This window comes from Aphelocoma coerulescens, chromosome 24 (genome assembly GCF_041296385.1).
Source record: "Aphelocoma coerulescens isolate FSJ_1873_10779 chromosome 24, UR_Acoe_1.0, whole genome shotgun sequence".
NCBI lineage: Eukaryota > Metazoa > Chordata > Aves > Passeriformes > Corvidae > Aphelocoma > Aphelocoma coerulescens.
In genome coordinates this window covers 4,503,069-4,523,171 of record NC_091037.1, presented here as the reverse complement: position 1 = coordinate 4,523,171, position 20,103 = coordinate 4,503,069, and the positions used below count along the sequence as shown (strand labels likewise).

At 51.0% G+C, this 20,103-nt stretch overlaps 1 protein-coding gene across 9 annotated transcripts in view; it reads left to right on the top strand.

Annotated features, from left to right (window-relative positions):
• Positions 1 to 20,103, top strand: part of LOC138098250 (protein CEPU-1) — a 458,933-nt gene that overhangs the window by 421,225 nt on the left and 17,605 nt on the right. For all 9 annotated transcript variants that reach the window (XM_068994678.1, XM_068994681.1, XM_068994675.1 and 6 more), the window contains one exon: positions 9,612 to 9,737. In XM_068994678.1, the coding sequence (XP_068850779.1) occupies positions 9,612 to 9,737 (126 nt within the window). The remainder of the gene's footprint in view (positions 1 to 9,611; positions 9,738 to 20,103) is intronic.

Genomic DNA, 20,103 nt, shown 5'->3' with positions numbered 1-20,103 from the left:
ACAACTCCAGTCCAGTGACTGGTGTGATCCAATTTAATAGCATTTAAAAATTCAAAGTGATTGTTAGCCAAATGGAAATGTAAGATTTCATACCCAGCCTGCCTTGGGGAGGAAAGGGAGAATTAGGGAGGGTGCGGGGGATGTAGACAAATGGACTAGATAAAAAATAATGGAAAGTAACTTAATTAAGAGGCTCGAGTCAAGTTAAAAACAGTAATGATTTTGAATCGGAGAACCACAGGTATTAAAAATGAAAGGGGAAGAGGAAAGAAAGGAAAGGAGAGTGTGGATAAAAAGACTCCAAAATGCTTAAATGGGAGGAAAAAGAGGCATAGGAAGAATGGGGTAAAAATATTCCTTCCATGTAGAGCAGGAGCACATGGGGAATAGACGGTGCTGGTGATGAGGATGGGCATTAGGAAGACAAATAGGGAAATTAAGGATGCTCTGGCAGGGATAATTCCCTGTGGCTTTTCTGGCACTCGTGGAAGCATGAGTGTGGCCGAGAAGAAGGCTCGAGGGCTTTGTTTAGGAGAAGGAGGAAATGAAGGAGCATTCCTAATGGGAAAGGAGAGCAGCCCCCACGTTCTCCAGGCGCAGTGATATCCTTCCCCTGTGGGAGCGTCGCTCCCTCCTTTTCCTTCGTTTTTAGCTCTGTCATATGTTGCTTGTTGAGGATTGGAGCTTTAATTGCCCCTCTGTGTACAGGGAGGTACAGGGAGGGTCTCAGTGGCCTGATGACTGATTTTTAACCATGCAGCTCTTATTCAGTGCAGCCCAATGGAAATACCTGCCCTGGCAGCCACCCTCACTCGCCTTGTGCCTTTTTCCCATGGTTTTCCAAGCTCCACAGAGCCTGAAAGGCTGGTGCTGCAGAGCATGGATCCGAACAGGCACTTCTGGCCCATTTGATCTTTGGGTCTCATTTCTCCATCCGTAAAGTGGGAGTAATAACGCTCCTTTATCTCCCAGGGTGTTTTGGCAATAGGGATAAACCACATTTGAAGGTGTGGGAAGGACAGTGAGCATCATCCCACACGCTCTGAATCGTCGGTATTTGCGCTCCTGCTTATTCCTGGCCTAGCTTTGGGTTGGTTCCCCTGGACTTGGGGCAGTTGTGAGTTGGCCTAGAAACGTGCCTTGGGATAGGATGAGGACGAGAAGTATTTCATTGGAAGGGTGAGGAAGGCTGGGGGGCTCTTGGAGCCCAAGAAGGGGAGCCTGAAAAAGCAGGGATGTAAAGAAATGACTAAGAGGAGTAAGGAATGGATCAGGGCATCTTTGGGAAGGTAGACCTGCCTCTGTTGGAGTGATGGATGTGTTCCCATGGGGATAGGAGGAGTGGCAGTGTATGGAGGCATGGATCACCTCACTTGTGCTTCATTTGAAACTGCTGGACCTTGCTGACCTCCCACCTCATGAGCTTTGTTCTCCCACTTCACAAGCTTTGTTCTCCCACTCTGTTCTCCCAGACAGACAGAGTCTGGTCATAAGTAGCAGCCTCCAGACCACCTAATCAGACAATAGCGGGGCTGCGCTCCCTGCCTGATCCATTAATTTTTAACTGGAGTCAAAGGCAAAGACAGGAAGAAGCCCAAGCAGAAGGAAAAGCCCTGTCTGGAGCACAAGGGGTACCTGGAAGAGCTGGAGCTCGGGAAGGATGGGAGGAAAGGGGACAGGCAGTGATGGCAATGGAGGGGTGTAAATAGATAAATGAGGCACAAAGGGCATGGATAGACTCAGAAGATCCAAATAACTCAATCAAAACTTGAGGTTTTCCCGTGGTTCTACATTAACACCACCGATCTCGATGCTTTTTGAAGTAAAGCCACTGGGTCCAGCGTGGCATTTTGGGAAGCACAGCTCGTCCTCCTGCGAGGGCGGGCAGGCTGTGTGCTCCGCCTGGGCACGGGCTGGCGGCTCCTCGAATTAGCTGAGTGTCAGTGTGGAAGTGTAATCACAAACACTTACTTTGTGCTCCAGCCCAGGGAGAAGGAGCACGAGAGCAAGAGCGCCGAGATAAGAACAAATATGCAAGAGCATAGTGTGTTTTTAATGGAAGGGAGATTTATTTCTCTCTGTGTCTTTTTAAGCCTCCAGATAGATCATAAAAAAACCCAGCCCAACCCACACACAACCTGTCTGCCTGAAATAGCCGAAATGTAATTTAAAGAGCATCATTTTAACTAATACTTCACTTCAGAGACACCTGCCCTATATTCATTGGAGATGCAGGCTGCATTAGAGCATCTGATTTATCTTTGGAAAGGATGTTTGAGCTCCTTTGTTCCTGTCAGGTCCCTTTTGAGGAGTAAAGTGGCACAGGGGCGGTTCGGCGAGCTCAGCCCTTGGCGTTATGCCCACTCTGCAGGGACAGAGAGCTGGAGGGGACAGGGAGAGCCCCCCCTGCTCTCCAGGAGCAGAGCGGGGAGCAGGAGGGTGGGGCATGGCTGCTCTGGCTGGCTGGGGGGAGGGGAGGGGAGCTGGGGGTTTGAGCAGAATTTAGCAGGACAGCATGGGCTGATGGATCAGATGAGCAATACCGTGGATATTTGCTGTCTGTTGGAACAGGAGACTCCAGGCTGACTGGGAAGGGCTATTTGCAGGTACCTCCACTTGAGACACATGTCCTAAACTAGATCTGTGCATCTGTCCCCATGGAGAAATGTTCCCACCTCCAGTTCCTGCGGCCATAGGCTCTGGGTATCTGATAATTTCATATGTTGTTGTCTTTTTAATGAGCCTGCAAGGATGAGAAATTTTTGTCATTACGTTGATGGAGAGATGAGACCCAATGAGACTGAGGGTTTTGCCAGGAGCACTCTGGCGAAGCCAGCATCCATCCATCCTTCTCTGCACTTATTGACCCACAGCAAGGAGGCTTTTCTATCATTAAAAATAAAGGAAATTCCACAAATCACGATTTTCTCCCAGGGTGTGACCTGCTGCAGGAAAGGATCCCCTGTTGGCCCAGGTCCCAGGCTGGTCCTAACCAGCCCCAAGCTGGGGGACAGCTATCGAGGACGAGGGAGTGTAGGGATGAGTGTGAGGAAAGACAGGGAGAGGAGAGCTGCTCTGAAATCCCTCACTCGCCCTTTCTGATCTGAAGTTCACTTGTAATATTTTCCCCGACTCGGGTTGCTAATGCGTTTTGTTCTCCAGAGTGTGCGTGGCCCGGCTTCCCGCGCAGCCTTTAATTAGTTTCTGGATGATGACATCTCCGCCGAGAATCATCTCGTCTTGTCCCTCCGATCTCGGAGGGAGATAAAGGAATCTAATAAAGACATTCAGCATTTCGAGGTGATGGGTTTGACAAGCTTTGTATTAACCACAAGTCATGTTCCAACTTTCTGGGGTGCTGTCGGCACGCTCTGGCTCGTCCCCACACAGGGATTTTCCCAAGGGTCTGATGGAGACTTCACTGGTACCCCGTGGGATGAGAGGAGCTGGGGACCCTGTGTCCCCTGAGCAGGGTGTGACAGAGTCACTGTCACTTTGATGGTCACTGTGGAGGCAGTTGTGAGAGAGGCTGTCATGCCTTGAGGAGAGGTGTCAATAATGCTGGAAAAATGATGCAGGTGTCTTAAGGATTCGAGAGCCTTCAATTTTCTGCCTTTCATGAGGCGTTGCTTGGCTTGCAGGGGGAATCCCAGGTGGCTCGGGGTGCAAAAACTGGAAACTAGATCCGTGCAGCGTGTGTGGAGTTGAAAATGAGATCTGTCTAGACAGGGAGCTGAACTGCCAAACACTCCTTGTTTGGCTGCATTTCTTCATGGATAATAATGGAAAAACTTTGCTTTTATATCTTTCTTCTTGTTTTCTTTTCACTCAGCATCATTAGACTCATTTTAAAGGAGGCAACGAAGTCCAGAGCAGTGCTACATTTTCCTTCAGGCATTGGTACATGAACACAGAACTCTCCCAAACCTGAGGGAGGGATTCTGCCTCCTCTTAAAGCTGCTCATTAATAGCCATGCAAGGCAACTCTGATTTGATTCCCCACAGGTGCAGGGCTTGGTGTCAGGTGTTTTATTCCTTTCTGTGGTAGGAAAAATCATGCAGGTCCCTTCAGAGTCTTGAAAACGGGGCAGTGAATCTAATGAGGCAGCACCCTGACTCCTGAGGGAGCCGCTCTTGATCCAGGCTGGTGACCTGGACCCATCCAGAAATCAGGGAAAAATCCTTGTGCTTGAGACCCGACTCTCCTATTGTGCCACATTTGTTGTGGTGTATCCCTTGTTGACTGCAGCAGTAGTGCTGATTTATGCTGTCGTAAGTGGAATCAGATTGGGCTCCCTTTTGGCACTTAGCTATAAAGTTTGCCTGCAGAAACCCTGCTGTTTATGCGGTGAATTATACCCGCGTTCACAAATACTTTACTAATGAATGATTGGGAACGTCTTGTTTCCCCCTCCTCCTCTGAGTTATTATGATGCTGTGCTGTATAACCTGCTGCAGAGACGGGCGTAAAAAATCTCGTGTCCTCCAAGCTTCCCTGCAACAGGAGCCGTTACCTGTTTGGGAAATCATTTAGACACATTTCGGTGCCGTATGACACATCTCATTACGCCTCGCTTTAGAACGAGCTATTGTCATTAGTTATTTATTAATTGCTTATTAAGGTCGTTATGTATGTCCTCTTTGTTTCCAGCCTTCTTTCTTCGTGGCTTTGGCTGCTGCCAGGTTTGTGAAGAGGGGGATCAACCCCTCGGCAAAGCTGTGCTGAAGCTGGGAAGGGGGTGGTGCTGCCATCCCAGGGTCCAGGCAGCCCTGGGGAACAGGGTAGGCACCCACATGGGGTTTGTACACAAACTGAGTCACAAACTGTGACTGAGCAGGCTCTGAGGCTGTGTTTGCCCTTTCTCACGCCTTTGGACAGGCTCAAAACAGCTCCTGAGCAGGGCTGATATGATGGAAGGATATGACCGCAGGATGAAGCCCTCTCTGCTTTTCTTTTAACTATAATTGTGTTAGAGCAGCACAAACTGATTTCAAAGCCCATTATAATACACCTGTAATTGAAGGCGCAGGGCTCTCAATTTGCTCCCTAAAGGCAGAAAGCTTTGGAACACAAAAGAGGGAGGAGGCACCATGGAGGTGCCTGGCACTGTGGCAGCCAGCACTGCCCCTTCTCCTGACCTGGCAGCTACAAAGTGCTCTGGTTACAACCTGGAGGAGTCCTGGAGCCGCATGTTGGGGTCCCTGCCCTTGGCAGACCCTGGCTGCCTTTGGCAGACTCTGGCTGGCTTTGGCAGACCCTCTGTTGCCAGAGGGTGGGCTTGGTTTGACTCACAGCATAGCAGGGACAGGACACCCAGGACTCCCCCTTGCCGAATCCCAGAGGCAGGACCCGTGGCAGCAAACTCTGTGAAACACAGGGAAGTCTGTGTGCGACAGCGGTAAGAAGCTGTTATGAAAAGCAGGAGCAGCGTCAGGCTGATGCTTAGGAAGCTGCCAGTGCGCATCACAGATAACCTGCAGAATGCAAGTCTGACTCTCCCTCTTTTTCTTCCTTCCAGACACTTTTATAGTTGTTCTTTGTTGTTTGCTTTGATCTGGAGCAGATGTTGCTCGTGCTGGAAGATGGACATTTGCATGTTTTATGAAGGGGAAGCAGGGCTGGGCTTACCAGGAGAGCCTGCTCGCTCCCAGGCTGTGCCAGGGGCTGAGACCCCTTGGCTGGGACAAGCACTTGCTCTGCCTCACTCCCACACCAGAAGGGGTTTGTTGATCTGGGAAGGTCACAGCTGTATTTCTGCACTTCTTGCTTGGCTCTCAAAAGTGGGTGGAAAGGGGGTGGTTAAGGCAAAAAAATGCAACTGCTCCTTGAAGAAGGAATAGGCAACTTGGTGTGGCTCATTTGAAGTCCCCTTGCCAGTCTGAGGTGGAGAGGTTGTTCCAGATGCACCCTCCAGTCAGCCTGGCTGAAATTTGGGGTGCTGGGGTGTCAGGAGACAGGGGGGGTCAGGGAGAGGAAAGCCCAGGCAAGCAGCACAGTCAGCACGTGCCCGGAAGGTGGGTGGGGAGGTGATGATGATGGAGACGGAGATGGCGGGGCCTGAGCAAAGAGGCAAAGCTGGGGATGTTTATGCAGTTTGGGATGAGCTATAAAAGGCAGCTGAAGGAATAATCAGGGAAGGCATCAGTCCTGCAGTGGGTGCCATGGGAGAGGCGGCAGAGGGGGTGGCAGAAAAGCCAGGGAAGTCCCACCACATTCCCAGGATGTGAAGATCTGTGTGCAGCACTGCCGTGGGATACAGGCAGGGGATCCATGAGCTGTGCACCTGTGCTGGCTCGGGAGTGGGTGTTTGGAGGTGAAAGCAGCGCAGGGATATCGTCTGTGCCAGTGGCAGGAGGGCTTCTGTGCGCCAGGGAATAGATGTGTGTCGGCAAGCACATATGCTTGGATCTGGAAAGACATCTATCACCTGACTGAACACCCTCGAATGTGGAGCTCACCATATGTTTTGGTTAAATATTTAAGCAAGCTGCTTTCTGTCCTGGGGACTCTTGTTTGCGAGCGGGCACCGCGTTGGGGCAAACTGGGGGCATGCCCTGGGCACCTGCGGGGGCCGAGAGCACCCAGAGACCTTCCCCAGAACCGTGGCAAGGATGGAGAGGGGAAAAAAGAAGAAGTTGGATCAATAAAGCACCAGCCTGCCTCTGGGGAAATCTGTGCTGTGTCACCGGAGCAGCTTGGCCAACGCTGCCATGTTTAATCACTTCCGAGCAAGAGAGATGCTGAACACAAAAGGACTGCCCGCAAGGAGAGGGTTCCCGCCTGGGAAGCCTGCATTTACTTAGCTTTATTTATTCATTCGTTCCCAAAGGGGCACAGCTCCATCTGCGTCCTGCTTTCAGCACAGGAAATGTCTCCTCTGCCCCACTGCTGCAGAAATGCCAAGTGCTGGTGAAAGTCCTTTAGTGCAGCGGGAATGGAAGCACCGGCGACTGTTAAGGAATATTAAATATATACTTGGATCATTTATTTATTAAGATTTCCCTCCCCGGTCTGGTAAAAGCCTTACAACACACCTGTTGGGCCTCCAGAAAGGCATTTGGAATAGTTTGTGTGGTTAAATATTCAAATATTTAATTAGCATACAATAACCACCGTGTTAAATCCAACCACTGCATAGACAATTCCAGACTTAGTTAACAGCTTCAGTGACGTTTCTCTGGTTTGCTTCCCAGATGTTCCTGCCTCCTCTCATTCCAGATGGGACGCAGTAAATTGCATCTCCCTCAAAGTGTCCTGAGCTTGCCAGAGTATGGTGAACTTTTTCCCTGGTGCATGAGCAGTTCGAGCTGCTTTTTATAGAATTATGGAAAGGTTTGGGTTGAAAGAGACCTTAAAGACCCTCTAGTTCCACCCCTGCCATGTGCAGGGACACCTTCCACTATTCCAGGTTGCTCAGAGTCCCATCCAACCTGGCCTTGAACACTTCCAGGGATCCAGGGGCAGCCAGAGCTTCTCTGGGCACCCTGTGCCAGGGCCTCCCCACCCTCATTGTAGAAAACTCCTTGTACCTGTTCTAAATCAACCCTCCCCAGGTTAAAGCCATTCCCCTGTGTCCTATCAATCAAACCCAAGTTTAAGTTGTTTTAATTATGTTTTACAACCTGGTCAGTTGATTTTTGTCTCTAGCCTGGGTGGGTGCAAATGTCTGTGCAGTCCCGGAGAAGCAGTGTAAAGTCTGACTTGTTTTTTTTAAAGCCTCTGCAAAACAAGCTGAATTGGGTCGATGTGGATTCAGCAGTTAAAAACATCAGAAAGGTTCCTCTGTGATGCAGCAAACAGCGCTTTAAAGATGATGGATACTGCTTTAGTTTTCTTGGGGCTTAGAGCTGGAAGCTCTTGCTGCTTCCCAGGCAAAGGTGGGCGATCACTGCGCCTCCGCTTGGCTCTTCCCACCTCTCCAAAATGACAGTGGTAATACGCCCTTGGCCTATTTTTGTTGTCCAGAGCATCAGCTCTGTGTTTTTAGAGCACACATGGATTTCCCAGCTGGCAGTCCCAGCCTCACCAGGAACACAGCGGGGCAATCATAACGACGTTGTAATTAATTGCATCTCCTCAATGGACCTGGCCATGGGCAGAGCATTCCCAGCTCTGAGTAGTCCCACGAGGAATGTGCTGTCCCCTTGCTGGCACTGAAGCTTATTAATATTTCTTTAGGTGTTGTCTTTGTGGCCTCCACTGTCCTGCCCCAGAGCCCCCTGTGTTTGGGAGCAGCTGATCCAGAGCTGTTCTCCAGTGCATGATTAGCAGATTAGCCGTCGTGCCCAGAGCAGCAAAAAAATGAACTCACAGCAGCCCTTCAAAACAGAGAATAATTCATTACCCACCTTGATTTCCACTTAAAATGTACTTTAACTACACTTCCAACTACAAACCCTAAATCACCATCATGTTCACAAAAAATCCATCATTTTTTATTTTATTGCACGGCACTGGCATGACATAATCCCTTCCAGAGCGTCTTGGAGTGCTTTACGGATCAATAAATTACTTACCTGCACAGCAGAGGCATTGCGTGCAAGGCCATTGCAGTCATTCCGGCTTGGCGCAGCCCTGGAAGGTGTGGGAGGTGGGGAGAGGCAGGGAAGGGAGGCTCGGGAGTGGGGTCCAAGTCAGGAATTGGGGGGTTGGGCTGCAGCTCCAAGTGGAGTGATGAGCGGGGCTCTCCCAGGAAGGGTGGAAGGCGCAGGTGATTCATGACTCTCCTGCAAAGCGCTGCAGCAGGGTGCCAGTCCCTGCTGGGCTCCGGAGAAAGCCTGCAAATAAACCCAGGAAGGTGACAGTCTTTATCACGTTCTGCAGGTGCAGGTTGATAACAGCAGCCGATGCTTTTCCCTCATACATCCCCACTGTTGATCTCCCAGAACCTCCATACCTCCCTGGCAGCTACATCATGTCCTGTGCTCATGTAGCAGTAGGAGCTGAGTGCTCCCTGCTTGCTTTTCATCCCTTCCCAGCCCCTTCCTCATCACCCCCATCCTGTACCTGTGTCCTCTCCTGGGGTCTGGACCCTCTGTGACCCACTCCTAAGTGCTTGGGGTGGCAGTGCCAATGCAGTGGGATGGCTTTCATCCCCATGGAATTTCCCTTCCTTTGCATGGTGGTCAACCTTAGAGGCTCCTCAGCAGACTCTGTCTTCATGCCCAGCTCCTCTTGGTTACAAGGGCCAGGTAGAGAGCCTGCATAGCTGCAGGAAAAGCTGCAGGAGTTTGCAGGGGTGAATGGTGTTTTCTCAGGAAGATACAGCTCTGCTGGGAAGGGTTTGTCAAGGCTAAGAGGACACAAGGAATGCTGGAAGTGGGGTGGGAAGAAATACTGTCTCTCACACCACAGCAGTGCTGAGGAGGAGCTTCTCGAGCCTCCCTAAAATGACTGAATTCCCTCCGGCTACAGTTTCTTCCCACTTCACCTGTATTTTCTCTGCCCCTTCTTTCCCTGTTTGTTCCTGCCAAGTCAGATGAGACTGATGGGCTACTGCATAGATTGTTGAAGTGGAGGGAAGATGGAAATTCAGCCTCCTTCACCCACAGTTTAAGATTTGAGTTGAAGCAGAACCAGTTTCATTTTCCTTCTCTTTGTGTCATTGCAGTGTCTCCAAAAATCACCGAGATCTCTTCCGACATCTCCATCAACGAGGGCGGCAACGTCAGCCTCACCTGCATAGCCACGGGCAGGCCAGACCCAACAATCACCTGGAGACACATCTCACCCAAAGGTAAGAACCAAACATTACCAGAAATATTTTGGGAAGGGCACAGCACTCTCTGTGAGTGGCTGGGGAGGGGTTGGCGCCTCGTTCACTTGCCAAGAGAAGGTGAAATGCACCAAAAAGATGTGACTTAAACAGGACTTGGTGACTTTGGTGGAGGAACACCCATCTTGGTGGTTTGAAGAGGAGCTGATGGTTTTGGTCCTGTGGAGGACTGGCTGTAGGTGCCAGGTTGGGGTTGTCGTGCTTGGAGATTAATGGAATCAGGGAATGTTCTCAGTTGGAAGGGACACACAAGGATTGTGGAGCTCCTGCATGGGCCACTTGCACTGCACATTGAATGTGCTTGTCTGGCCATGTTTTGAAAATTTTTCAGGCAATTCATACAGGTTGCTTCAAAGAATGATTGTAAATAGTGCAAATGAGCAGGAAAACACATGAAGCATTAATTGGTGGCCTTGTTAATTGGTAAGCAAACCTTCAGCAGAACTGTGTGGGTGTGACTGCTGGGAAGCAAATTCCCAGGCATTCAGGACCGTATAATTTCAACCCCCTTTCCCAGCTGCTTTTTGGCATTTGCTTTGCATTTTGCTGCTCTGTTATTCCCAGGTGGCTGCAAGGTTCTCGTGGATGAGCCGGGGGTGAGATCTGGAGGCTCTGGGTGGGATGAGCCGTGTGGCCAAGCGGCAATGCCTGGCTCTGATCCTCTGATCCTGTCTAAGCACTTCAGTTCCACCTCAGAGTCGTGTTTCCCCTGAGGTTTTACCAACGTGGGCTGTTGTTCCAGACAACTGCCTCAAGCTCTCCTCGGGGATGCCCGGCCAGGCTGCCCGGCAGCCGAAGGAGCCGGTGCAGGGGTGGCAGTGACGGATGGCGCCGTGGCTGCTCTCCCTGCTCAGCTCCTGACAAGGGCTGCGGTGTCTCGCTGCAGCTCCATTGATTTTTTGCTATTTGTCTGCGCTGGAGCGGACGGCTGGGCCAGATCCATCACTCTCCAAAGCCCAGGCAGAGCGAGCTGAGTCGGCGGCATCTCAGCCCCTTCCTTTGACAGGAGCCTCTACAAACCATTCCCCCTGAGCACATGTTGGCTTATCCACTGCAGGTGGTCTTGCTTCCGAGCTGGTGGCTTTGGTCAGGGTCTGTGCATGGATCCACGTGCTCCTCCCCATCCCTGAACGTCTCTCTGTGGAATCAAAGTTGCTGTCACTGTGTGTCGCCATCGGGCAGCATTTATGGTCGAGGCAGTCCATGTGTTCCTGCCTTGAAGCCTTGTCTTCCTACTCTTCCCCTTGTCTACCCTGACAACATGGTTTTGTTTTGCTCAGCCTCCTCAGCCCCTGTTTTACACAGGCATCTTGTTTTCCCACGGCCCCACTCTCCTTCCCCCATCCCCTCCTGCTCCCCAGAACCCTTGTCTCCCACTCCTGTGCCCCTTGCTGCCTTCTCCCATGTGCCATCCATCCTCTCCTAACCAGGCTCCCAGCTCCTGATGCCTCTGTCTTTCACAAGGGCTATTTTCTGTGTTTGCTGCCATCCAACAGGTTTTGTTCCCCAGGGAATCTTTACCTGCGCTTGAACCAGATGTTTCCATTTTACTTAGGACTTAGCTGCTATGGAAACTGAGGATGCGCCAGGAGAGGAAGAGTGAGCTAATCAGAAATTACCTGTGGCGCTGTGTAATTTGCAGCAGCAGCTCTTTCCTGATTTTGGCCATGATTAGGCATTCTGCTTTCAAAACTCAAAGGGAACAAATGATCACAGAGATTTACTGGAGCCTGGTCTCCTGCTGATGGAAGGTGATGAGCACAGAGGTGGCCCAGGACAACTTCTATGGTTGCCCATCTCTGTGGGCAGCTCCTCTGTTTCTAGGTCTGCCAAGCCGCCAAGGGGAACCTCTACTTCTGCATTTTGCATTCACCACACACAGCAAAGATGAAGCTCGGGAGCATGAGGACTGAAATGAGAGCCAGGGAAAGTGCATAGAGGTGCTGTAGCAGGTGCTGGGATGGTATCCCTTCTCCTAGTAGGATATATTCTAATTTGGAGAGCCAGGGGCAAGCAAAACCCAAAGCTTGCTGCTGGCCCCTCTTGGCTGTTGTTCTGCTGCTCATCCCATGGGAAGTCGCGAGCGAGCCGCCTCCTGTTCCTTCTCACCGTCTTCCTCCATCTCGCTTGAACTGGTGGAGAAAAGGGGTGAGGGAGAATTGTTTGAGAGAATGCTGGTGCATAATTTAAGGGTTTACACAGAGGGTGGGGAAGTGGCTCTCAGCGATGCTGCTTGGGACAGGCTGTGCCAGTGCTGTGTGTGCCAGGCACGGCCACACCGGGAGCTGAAGGACCGGTGCCTGTGCTGACACTGGTGAGTGCTGCTCTGTGCAAAGGCACTTCACAGGTTTTATGATTTCCTTGGCACCTGCGAGCACACTGTGCACCTCTTGGTGGGAAATGGAGCAAGTAAGAGTGTTTGCTCACCAGGGAGTGCATGGGCAGGCCCTGCAGAGAATTTACACTGAGAGCAGCCCAGCTCCCCAGTGACTGATCTCACTCAAGACCCTTTTCCAGCCACTCCAGGCTCTTCTGACCTCTGGGCTGTTCTGTCTCTGCTCTGATGAATTTGCATTCAGTGGCTTGGGCTGGTAAACTCTGCTGAATTTTCCTGTTTGCAGCTGTTGCTGTGTTCTAGGAGCCGTTCAGCACATTCTGGAGGCTCTGTTTGCTTTGGGGGCTGGGGGAGTTCCTGCAGCTGGGATGAGGACAACATGTTCATGGTATAACTCAAGAGCTGAGTGAACCTGAGCAAGAGAGTTTTCTACTTCTGATTTCATGAATCACAGGGGTGCTGGCCCCGTTGGTGCCTCCATCAGTTCTCAGAGCCTTGGTCCTACCTGTGCCCATCCTCATCCTCCTGCATGAGCAAAAGCAGGCTGCTGGCTCTGGAGAAGTGCTTTGTGAACCTGTGGCCAGTCCAGCTAAGGTGTGATACAGCCTGTCTTCTGTCCCTCTGCCTCACTCCTCTCTGTCCTATTTTATTTCTCCTCCTGGTAAGGCTGTTTTAACTCACAGCAACTCCTGTTAATGCAGCTGAACAGATTGAGGTGGAAAAAGAAGTGAAGATGCTGGAGTCACAGCTTCTTCTGTCTCAGCAGAGGAGGCTTAACATCTTTGAGGCTCTGTCCTGGGCTTGGATGCTCTAACTGGCACCACAAGTGCCAGCGGAGCTGCCAGGCACGGGGGCTTCAAAACTCAGCTCTCTGAAACCACAGTGAGGTGCCAAGCTCTGGCATGGGATGGGGCAGCTCCATCCCTTCTTGGCACCCCTGTGGGGCCCAGACCCTTGGGATGGCAATTAAGAGAGGCATCTTCAGCAGGGTGAAGGGAGGGAGCAGGCAGAGAGGGAGAGAACAATGTAGATAACAGTGGCCTGGATGTAACACCCATGGTGAAGGCAGCAGTATGTGCCTGGAGGAGGTGGAAGTTGCAGAGACTCGGACTCAGGGGTCAGAAGGGCAGCGCTGTGTGTGCCCATAAACATCCATTTTGTACCCTTAGGTGCTGAGCATGTCTGGGTTTCTGAGGCTTTGGCTGGATTACAGTCCCCAGCCTCGCGGTGCTGATGCTGTCTGTAAACTGTGGCGAGGTCGTCTAGTTAATAGCCTGGTTTTGGTCACTCAGGTGTTTCCATAGTTACTGGGCTTTTTATTTATTTTTGGGGGGTAGTTGATGTTGTCATGGCGATTGTTGTATTGTCAGGAGAGTTTTTGTCTCTCAGTGGTTGAAGGCTGGGATTTCTTGTCTAGGAAAAAGTACAGCATCCTGGGCCACCGGCTCAAGGTGATACCAAGGCACTGGCAGAGAGAGTGGCACCATGTTGAGCTATCCAGGGGATATTTATCCGTGCTGCAGACACAAGACTCGTCATGCCTCCCATTAAGCTCGGGAAGTGTGCCAAGGAATTGAAGTGAGGGATCTTCCAGGAGGGATGAAGGCTCGGCAGCCTCTATCCCAGGAGGAGCAGGCACAGCTTAGCAGTAATGATGAGGAAGGCTCTGTGGGCAGGCAAGTGGGGTTATTGTGCCATGACAGGGCCAGGGACACAAGGAAAGGGTGTAAAACTGGGTGTATGTGTGTGGATCCCTCCACTGGCTCATCCAGCACCGCTCTGCCACACACAAACATCCTGAGCCAGAGGCTGCATCCAAGTCGTCATCCTTAATGACCTTTGATGGACTTTTCTGCCATGGTTTTGCCTAATTGCTTTTTGATTTTTGCTGTAGTGTGATGGATTCTGGTGTGAGGCTCAAGACAGCAGCTGCCAGGGTAGGAAAACATTATGGTTTGGCTGATGGTGTATTTACTTGTGAGAGGTCTGATCGAGAGGTCTCTGTGGCGGGAATCCCTCATTAAGATCAGGATTAGGCTGGGTGCTGAAAGCTGGATCCCGTGCAGAGCCGGAGTCCTGAGCTGAGGCCAAGCTGCCATTTGTGGAGCAGGTGATGCCTCAGTGCCACAAGGCAGAGACTGGGGAGATGCTCGGAGGATCCTGATGTGGCCACATCCAGCATATCCCCCATGATCAGTCTGTTTAACCTCCGTGGCCTCCCTGGAAGAGGTACAATCGCAGTCCCTTGTCTCAGAGAACTGCGGGAGGATAAACACATTCCAGACGTGAGGCACTCAGACGCAGCAGTAATCACAGCTCGTATACGCACTTAAGATAGATGAGACACGGTGGCCTGATGTGGCAGAGGTCTCATGAGATCATCTGTCTATACATCAGCAGCAAACCAGCAAAGGGACTCTGGGAGAAGTCTGGTATATTTGGATATATTGATTCTCCCTGGCTCTTGGCGAGGCTTGAAACAAGAGGACAAACGTCTGCAGAAAACATCCAGCTTGAAGAGGTGCTTGTCCCTGGGAAGGGGACACACCCTCCCATCTCAGAGGTTTGTCCCTTAAGCACATGGTCTGCCCTCTTCATCCTTCCAGGATCCTCCCTGGAGAGGAGGCAGGGGATATCTATAGGTTGGACACAGGATTTGGAGCCCAGCTGGGAGGCACAGGGAGAAGGGGGATCCACTTGGGTGGGAAAATCTCTGCCTGCTTCTGTGCTGCCTTGTTCCTCCCCTGATCAGCTCCCCGTGCTGTGAGATTGCTCCTGCCAGTCCGGCCTCACGTCACCTCATTAACAGAAGACCAGAGAGCCGTGTCCTCTGCTGGCCCTTTTAGCAGGGAAATACCTCTCAGAGGGAGCAGATGGTTCGTGTAAGGCTCCTTCTGTGTTCATCCCGGGTCTTGTGTCTCTGCTCTGCCTCTTGCCTGCTTTGGAGATTTGGTTTGAGCCAACAAGAGTGGTGTGTCAAAGAAGGGAAGCGAGTGAGCCTGCTGTGTGATAGAGCACAGAGCCTGAGCTACGGGCCCTGGTTGGGTTGGGATGGGTTGGGTTGGGGTGGGTTGCGTTGGGATGGCCACCACGCTGAACGTGCTGTCCCACCTCACTTTATTGCTTGTGTCCCTCCTGTCTTTTGCTTGCTGGGTGACTCAACAGAGGTTCAACTGACCCACTTGATGGCCAAGCACCTTCTTCCAGGAGGCAGTTGAAGGCCTGGTCACCACTGTATTAACTGGAGCATTTCAGCTGGCTCCAATCCTGTCGGCAGCTCAACCGTCCCCTTGTTTACTGTTGAAATAATTACTGCTTTGCCATAATATTAGCTCTGAGCCGTGACTCCATTACCATTATCGCCGGAATATTACCCATTTATTATCTCCCAGCAACCCTGGAAGATGAACACTAGGCTTCAGAGACCAATTGTTTTACAACAGACAGGATCTTGGTGTGCATTGTTTAATGAGGTAAACTACATTATAGCTGGCATTAATTTGGCTGTGGTGCTCTCCACTAAATCATTGTTAACCTGTAAATCTGCCACCACTTTTGATACTCGTTTAATCAGTGTGTGCCGGACGGTGCAGCCGGGCAAAGGGTCAGTGGTGGTCCAGCTCTGCTTGTATCATGTAGGGTGTACAAATAGGGGAAATAAATAGGCCATGGAGAAGCAGGACTTTGGGATGGACACTGTTTTTTTGTGTGGTTGTGGTGAAGGAGGCAGCTGGCATTGCCATGGGTTGCTTGAGAAGAGTGTGGACACATGCAACAGATCCAGCAAGATCCTGACAGGGGCAGAGGGAACATTTAGCCTGTTGAGTGCCAGCAGCTTCCCCATCAGCTCCCATGGGAGTGGGATCTGGGCCAGCAGGAGACAGAATCTGGTGGAATTACGTCATGGGCTCCAGGTTTTTTCCCTAAGGAATGACTAAAACTCAGCGTGCCATGTGGGAAGCTCCTTTTAGCATTTCCCTTCCTGATGCACCCTGGCTCCTCCTGCTTTTTCAAAGCAATAGGAGATTATGTACTTTTACGTGTATAAAAGTAGTATTTTTGATTCCCTTCATGGTGGAAATGAACTCTTTGAGCTGATTTTGCATATTTGGCATAGCTACCTTTAAAATATGCATCTTGGTACAAAAATAACGAAACCCCTTCCAGCTACAAATGAGGCAATGTCTTTCCCTTAAGAAAAGGGGGGAAGAGACCCTCTTTGTTTCAAGACATTCCCTAAACGCAGCTTTGCAACGTTACACTTCCCCTATTTGCCAGAGGCAGAGCGGGCTCTGCTTCTCATCACGGTCTGGGGAAGCAGCTGCCTGCTGTCCTAATAGGGGGCAAAAGCAGGAAGCCCTGCCTGCACCCCCAAATTTTATCCTGTGTCTCATCCCCTCGGTCCCTGACCACCTTTCCCATGAAGGTGAGACCCACTGAGGAGTTGTAAATGCCCTGATCCGTGCTCTGCATGGCATAACCCGCAGGAAGAAGGGGATACGTGAATATTTCTTTGGCGTGGTGGGACAAAGAGGACAAAACCCAACACACCAGCAGTGTCAGCTTGTTGGATTTTCCATCTCTTCTTTACTGCTGAACACAACTCCCTGTTTGCCTGATAAATGCATGGCTTTGTGTCACTCCCTGCCTGGGACTCTCCTTTCATTCAGCTGGCCTGGGGAAGAGCAAGGGACGGGAGTGTCTGAGATTCCAGAGATCTCCACACAAATTAAAACCTTTTATCAGCCCGTAATAGCTGTGCAAACTAATTATATTTGGGCCAAACTTTGCCAGCCACTCCCCTGAGGTATTATTATAAAAATCTGAGCTGTGGAAATGCGTCCCCATTCTGTCAACACCAGGTCGCTCCAGCTATAGAAAACTCTGCTCTGGCTCCTTTTAGCTCCCGTGATGTGCTTTGCATAAGCTGCTGCTGTTGTTTTCGGGAAGGAGAGAACCCGGCTGGGCTGTGTCACACGTGGCCCAGGTCTGCTGAGCCAAGGACAGGGCTGTGTGCTGGGGAATAGCACTGAAATATTTATTTACACAAGCCCTGCTGGCCTGGCTCGGTTTGTGGCCATCAGCGTGGCTTTGGGGCTGTGGGTGCATGTGGATACAAAAATGCTGTTAGCAAGAAATTTTCCTGCTTCTTTCTAAGCCCGTGAGATACTTTTCTCCCTCACGGAAGATATCAGCAGAGTTCTGTAAACCATGAACACCTGCGACCTTGCAGAGCTTTGTTTATGGTACAGTAGGAAAATATTTTGACAATGGATGTTTTAGGATTTTAGCCAATCACCCCAAGGGGGGCTGATCCTTTGACCAATTAGACTATGAAGAAAAAAGTCTATAAAAGAGTTAATAAAATAATTAAATAGATCAATCTTGCTGCACAATTCCTGCCTGCTGGATCTCTCTCCTCTCCTCTCTATGGCTGCGGGATACAGTGATAGGTGCACAAGTACTTCCATCCCTGGAAAAACGGGATGTGGTGATGAGGGGTGGGAAGGGTGCTGGCGAGGTGGGGGTGCTCAAACCACAGGAATGAGCAGCACAGGGAGAAAGCACACGAGGCTGTACGTGGATGGTTTTCCCAGTGCCGGTACCTTGCTGGGTGGCTCCTTGTGGTGTTGGAGTGGTTTCCACCCAAATTTGTTCTTTCTTTTTCCTGGCATCACTGTTTGCTCCATTCCTTGCCTTATAACCTTGCTCCCAAGGGTGCACGGCTCAGGGCACCAAAGACACCCCCCATGTTCACCCACCCCCACTGTCCATACATGGAGGCAGCACAAGGGAATGCTTTGAGCCAAACTTCCCAGAGAGAAGGAGGTTTTTGCCCTCTGCCACCATTCCCCCACCATCCTTGCACTCTTCCTGGGGTTCAGATTGCCAGCTAATGGGGTGGAGCTACTGCTAGAACTCTCCATTAATGGAGCAGAATATAAACAGAATAAAGCCTTCATTTCCCGGGCTGTGATTTCATTATTAATATACTTTACAGTTCACAGGTTGTTCATTTGCTTCCATGTTTTCTCAGCTGGTGTAATCTGCTGCGCGGAGTGAGAAGAGTCATAAAATTTCCATTTCCAGTTGAATGTGCGTCCAATTCGCCGTGAAATGTTTCTCTCCGTCGTGAATATTAAGTTCCCGAGGAGTTGGTAGCCCTGGGATTAGGCAGGGCAGGTTGCCAGCCCCTCTCTGTGTCCCAGGGGTGCGGGAGAGAAGTGGGTGTAGAGGAGGAAAGGTGACAAGGCGAAGTGTAGGGACTGAGGGAAGGACCATGTGGCAGAGGGAGGAAGAGGGAAAAGAGGAGGAGAGAAAGTGAGGGTAGAGGGAAAGGGAGGAAACTGAGTGAGTGGCAAAGTGACTTCAGGGAGGGATGTGGTGGGCGAAGGATGCTCTGACAGAGCTGACCTACACTCGCCTCCTTGTTTCCCTGTCCCATGACCTTGACACTTGTCATGAAAGATGTTGCACCAGTGTTTGCCCCAGTTTGTAAATCAGTTGTTGATGTCTGTGCTCGGTCACTGCCGTGGGCCTCAGGGCTGTGCCCTTCCCCTGGCCTGAATATGGGTAGAAAAAGAATCTCCTTGTCTCTGGTGAGGCTGAGAAACACTGCTGCGCTTGTAAGGGCAAGGAGCTGGAACGTGCTGGTGAGCCGGAGCAGCTCAGCTGCCCGGTACTGAGCTGGAGAGCAGCAGCGAGCAGCCATGGAAGTGTAATACCATTGCAGACACAGAAAAAGGGATTTTCACTTGAATTTGGGGAGAGAAAAAATCATGTTCTGCTCATGTTAAACAGCCAGCAGGAACTTTGCTGTGTATTTAGGGTATTTAATGGCTTGTAGCAAAGCAACGGGTTTCTAGGGCAGGGCAGCAGGAATTTGGGTAGTTGGGGTAGGTGGTCATGCCCCGAGGTTGGGAAGGTAGCGGGACCAGCAGTGCCATGGAGGGGTGCCCACAGCTGCAGTACCACTGGCAGTGGGCACATCTGGCAGCACATCTGGCACGCTGCCGCAGCTGGCGGTGGTGAGGGGTGTGTGCCCTGGCTACCCCCTCCCCAGCCTTGCAATAGCAGCGCAGGATGTGGTGTCACTGCTGGGAAGGGGGACAAAAGGGCAAATCATGGTGGCGTGCCCCGGCTGTGGGGGTAACTCGGGCACTGCCCCGAGCCGATGGCACTGTTTCTTTCCAACTCTTTGCTGAAATTACTTCAGCCACAGCATTCCTCACTGCAGGGGAAAAAAATGCCTCTTCCTTTCCCATCTTCTCTCGGTCGAGTCAAGATAATAATAGTCTTTTTCTGATCCCCTGAACTTTCCCATCTGCTTGGTAAAACAATGGCAATTCTTTTTCCTCCTGGCCTCTCTCTCTGTCTTCCTCTCTTTTATTTTTATTCTCCTACAGTATAATTTAAAGCCAGAGCAATGCTGTAGCCCATGGGTTTTTCCCCTTCCTGTGACACACTGCTGTTATTTAAAATGGCTTTTCCCTTGCAGAGCAATGCCTCTCACTGCCCTCCCAGCTCCTGTAGCAGGGCCAATACCTACACAGAGGCCCGAGGAGGGGATGACAGTCTCAAGAAAGGGAGCTTAGCCCAGTCTCCAGTCCCCCAGTCTCAGCCACCCAGCATCATCCATCCCTGAAATTCCTGTCACAACCTATCCATCCCCCCTCCCCAGGCTCAGGGCATCCCCACCAGCCCCCCAGAGCCCCAAACCCATCCAACTCATCACCCCTGCATTTCCCTGGCTTCTCTCAATAAGCCACAATATTGCGAGTGATCCTGCAGAAATGGAGACATCAGTGCCATAAAACACGAGGGACAGAGCAAGGCCACTGGGCTGGAAAATAGCGTGTCTGAAAAAATAAAGACGGGATAAAGATGATGGAGAGGCAACAGCAGGTCTCACCCTGCCGTGATTCAGATGGCTCTGGGGGGTGAAGAGTGATCAGGGGGGTCCCAGGGGAAAAGGAGGGGTGGAAAATATCC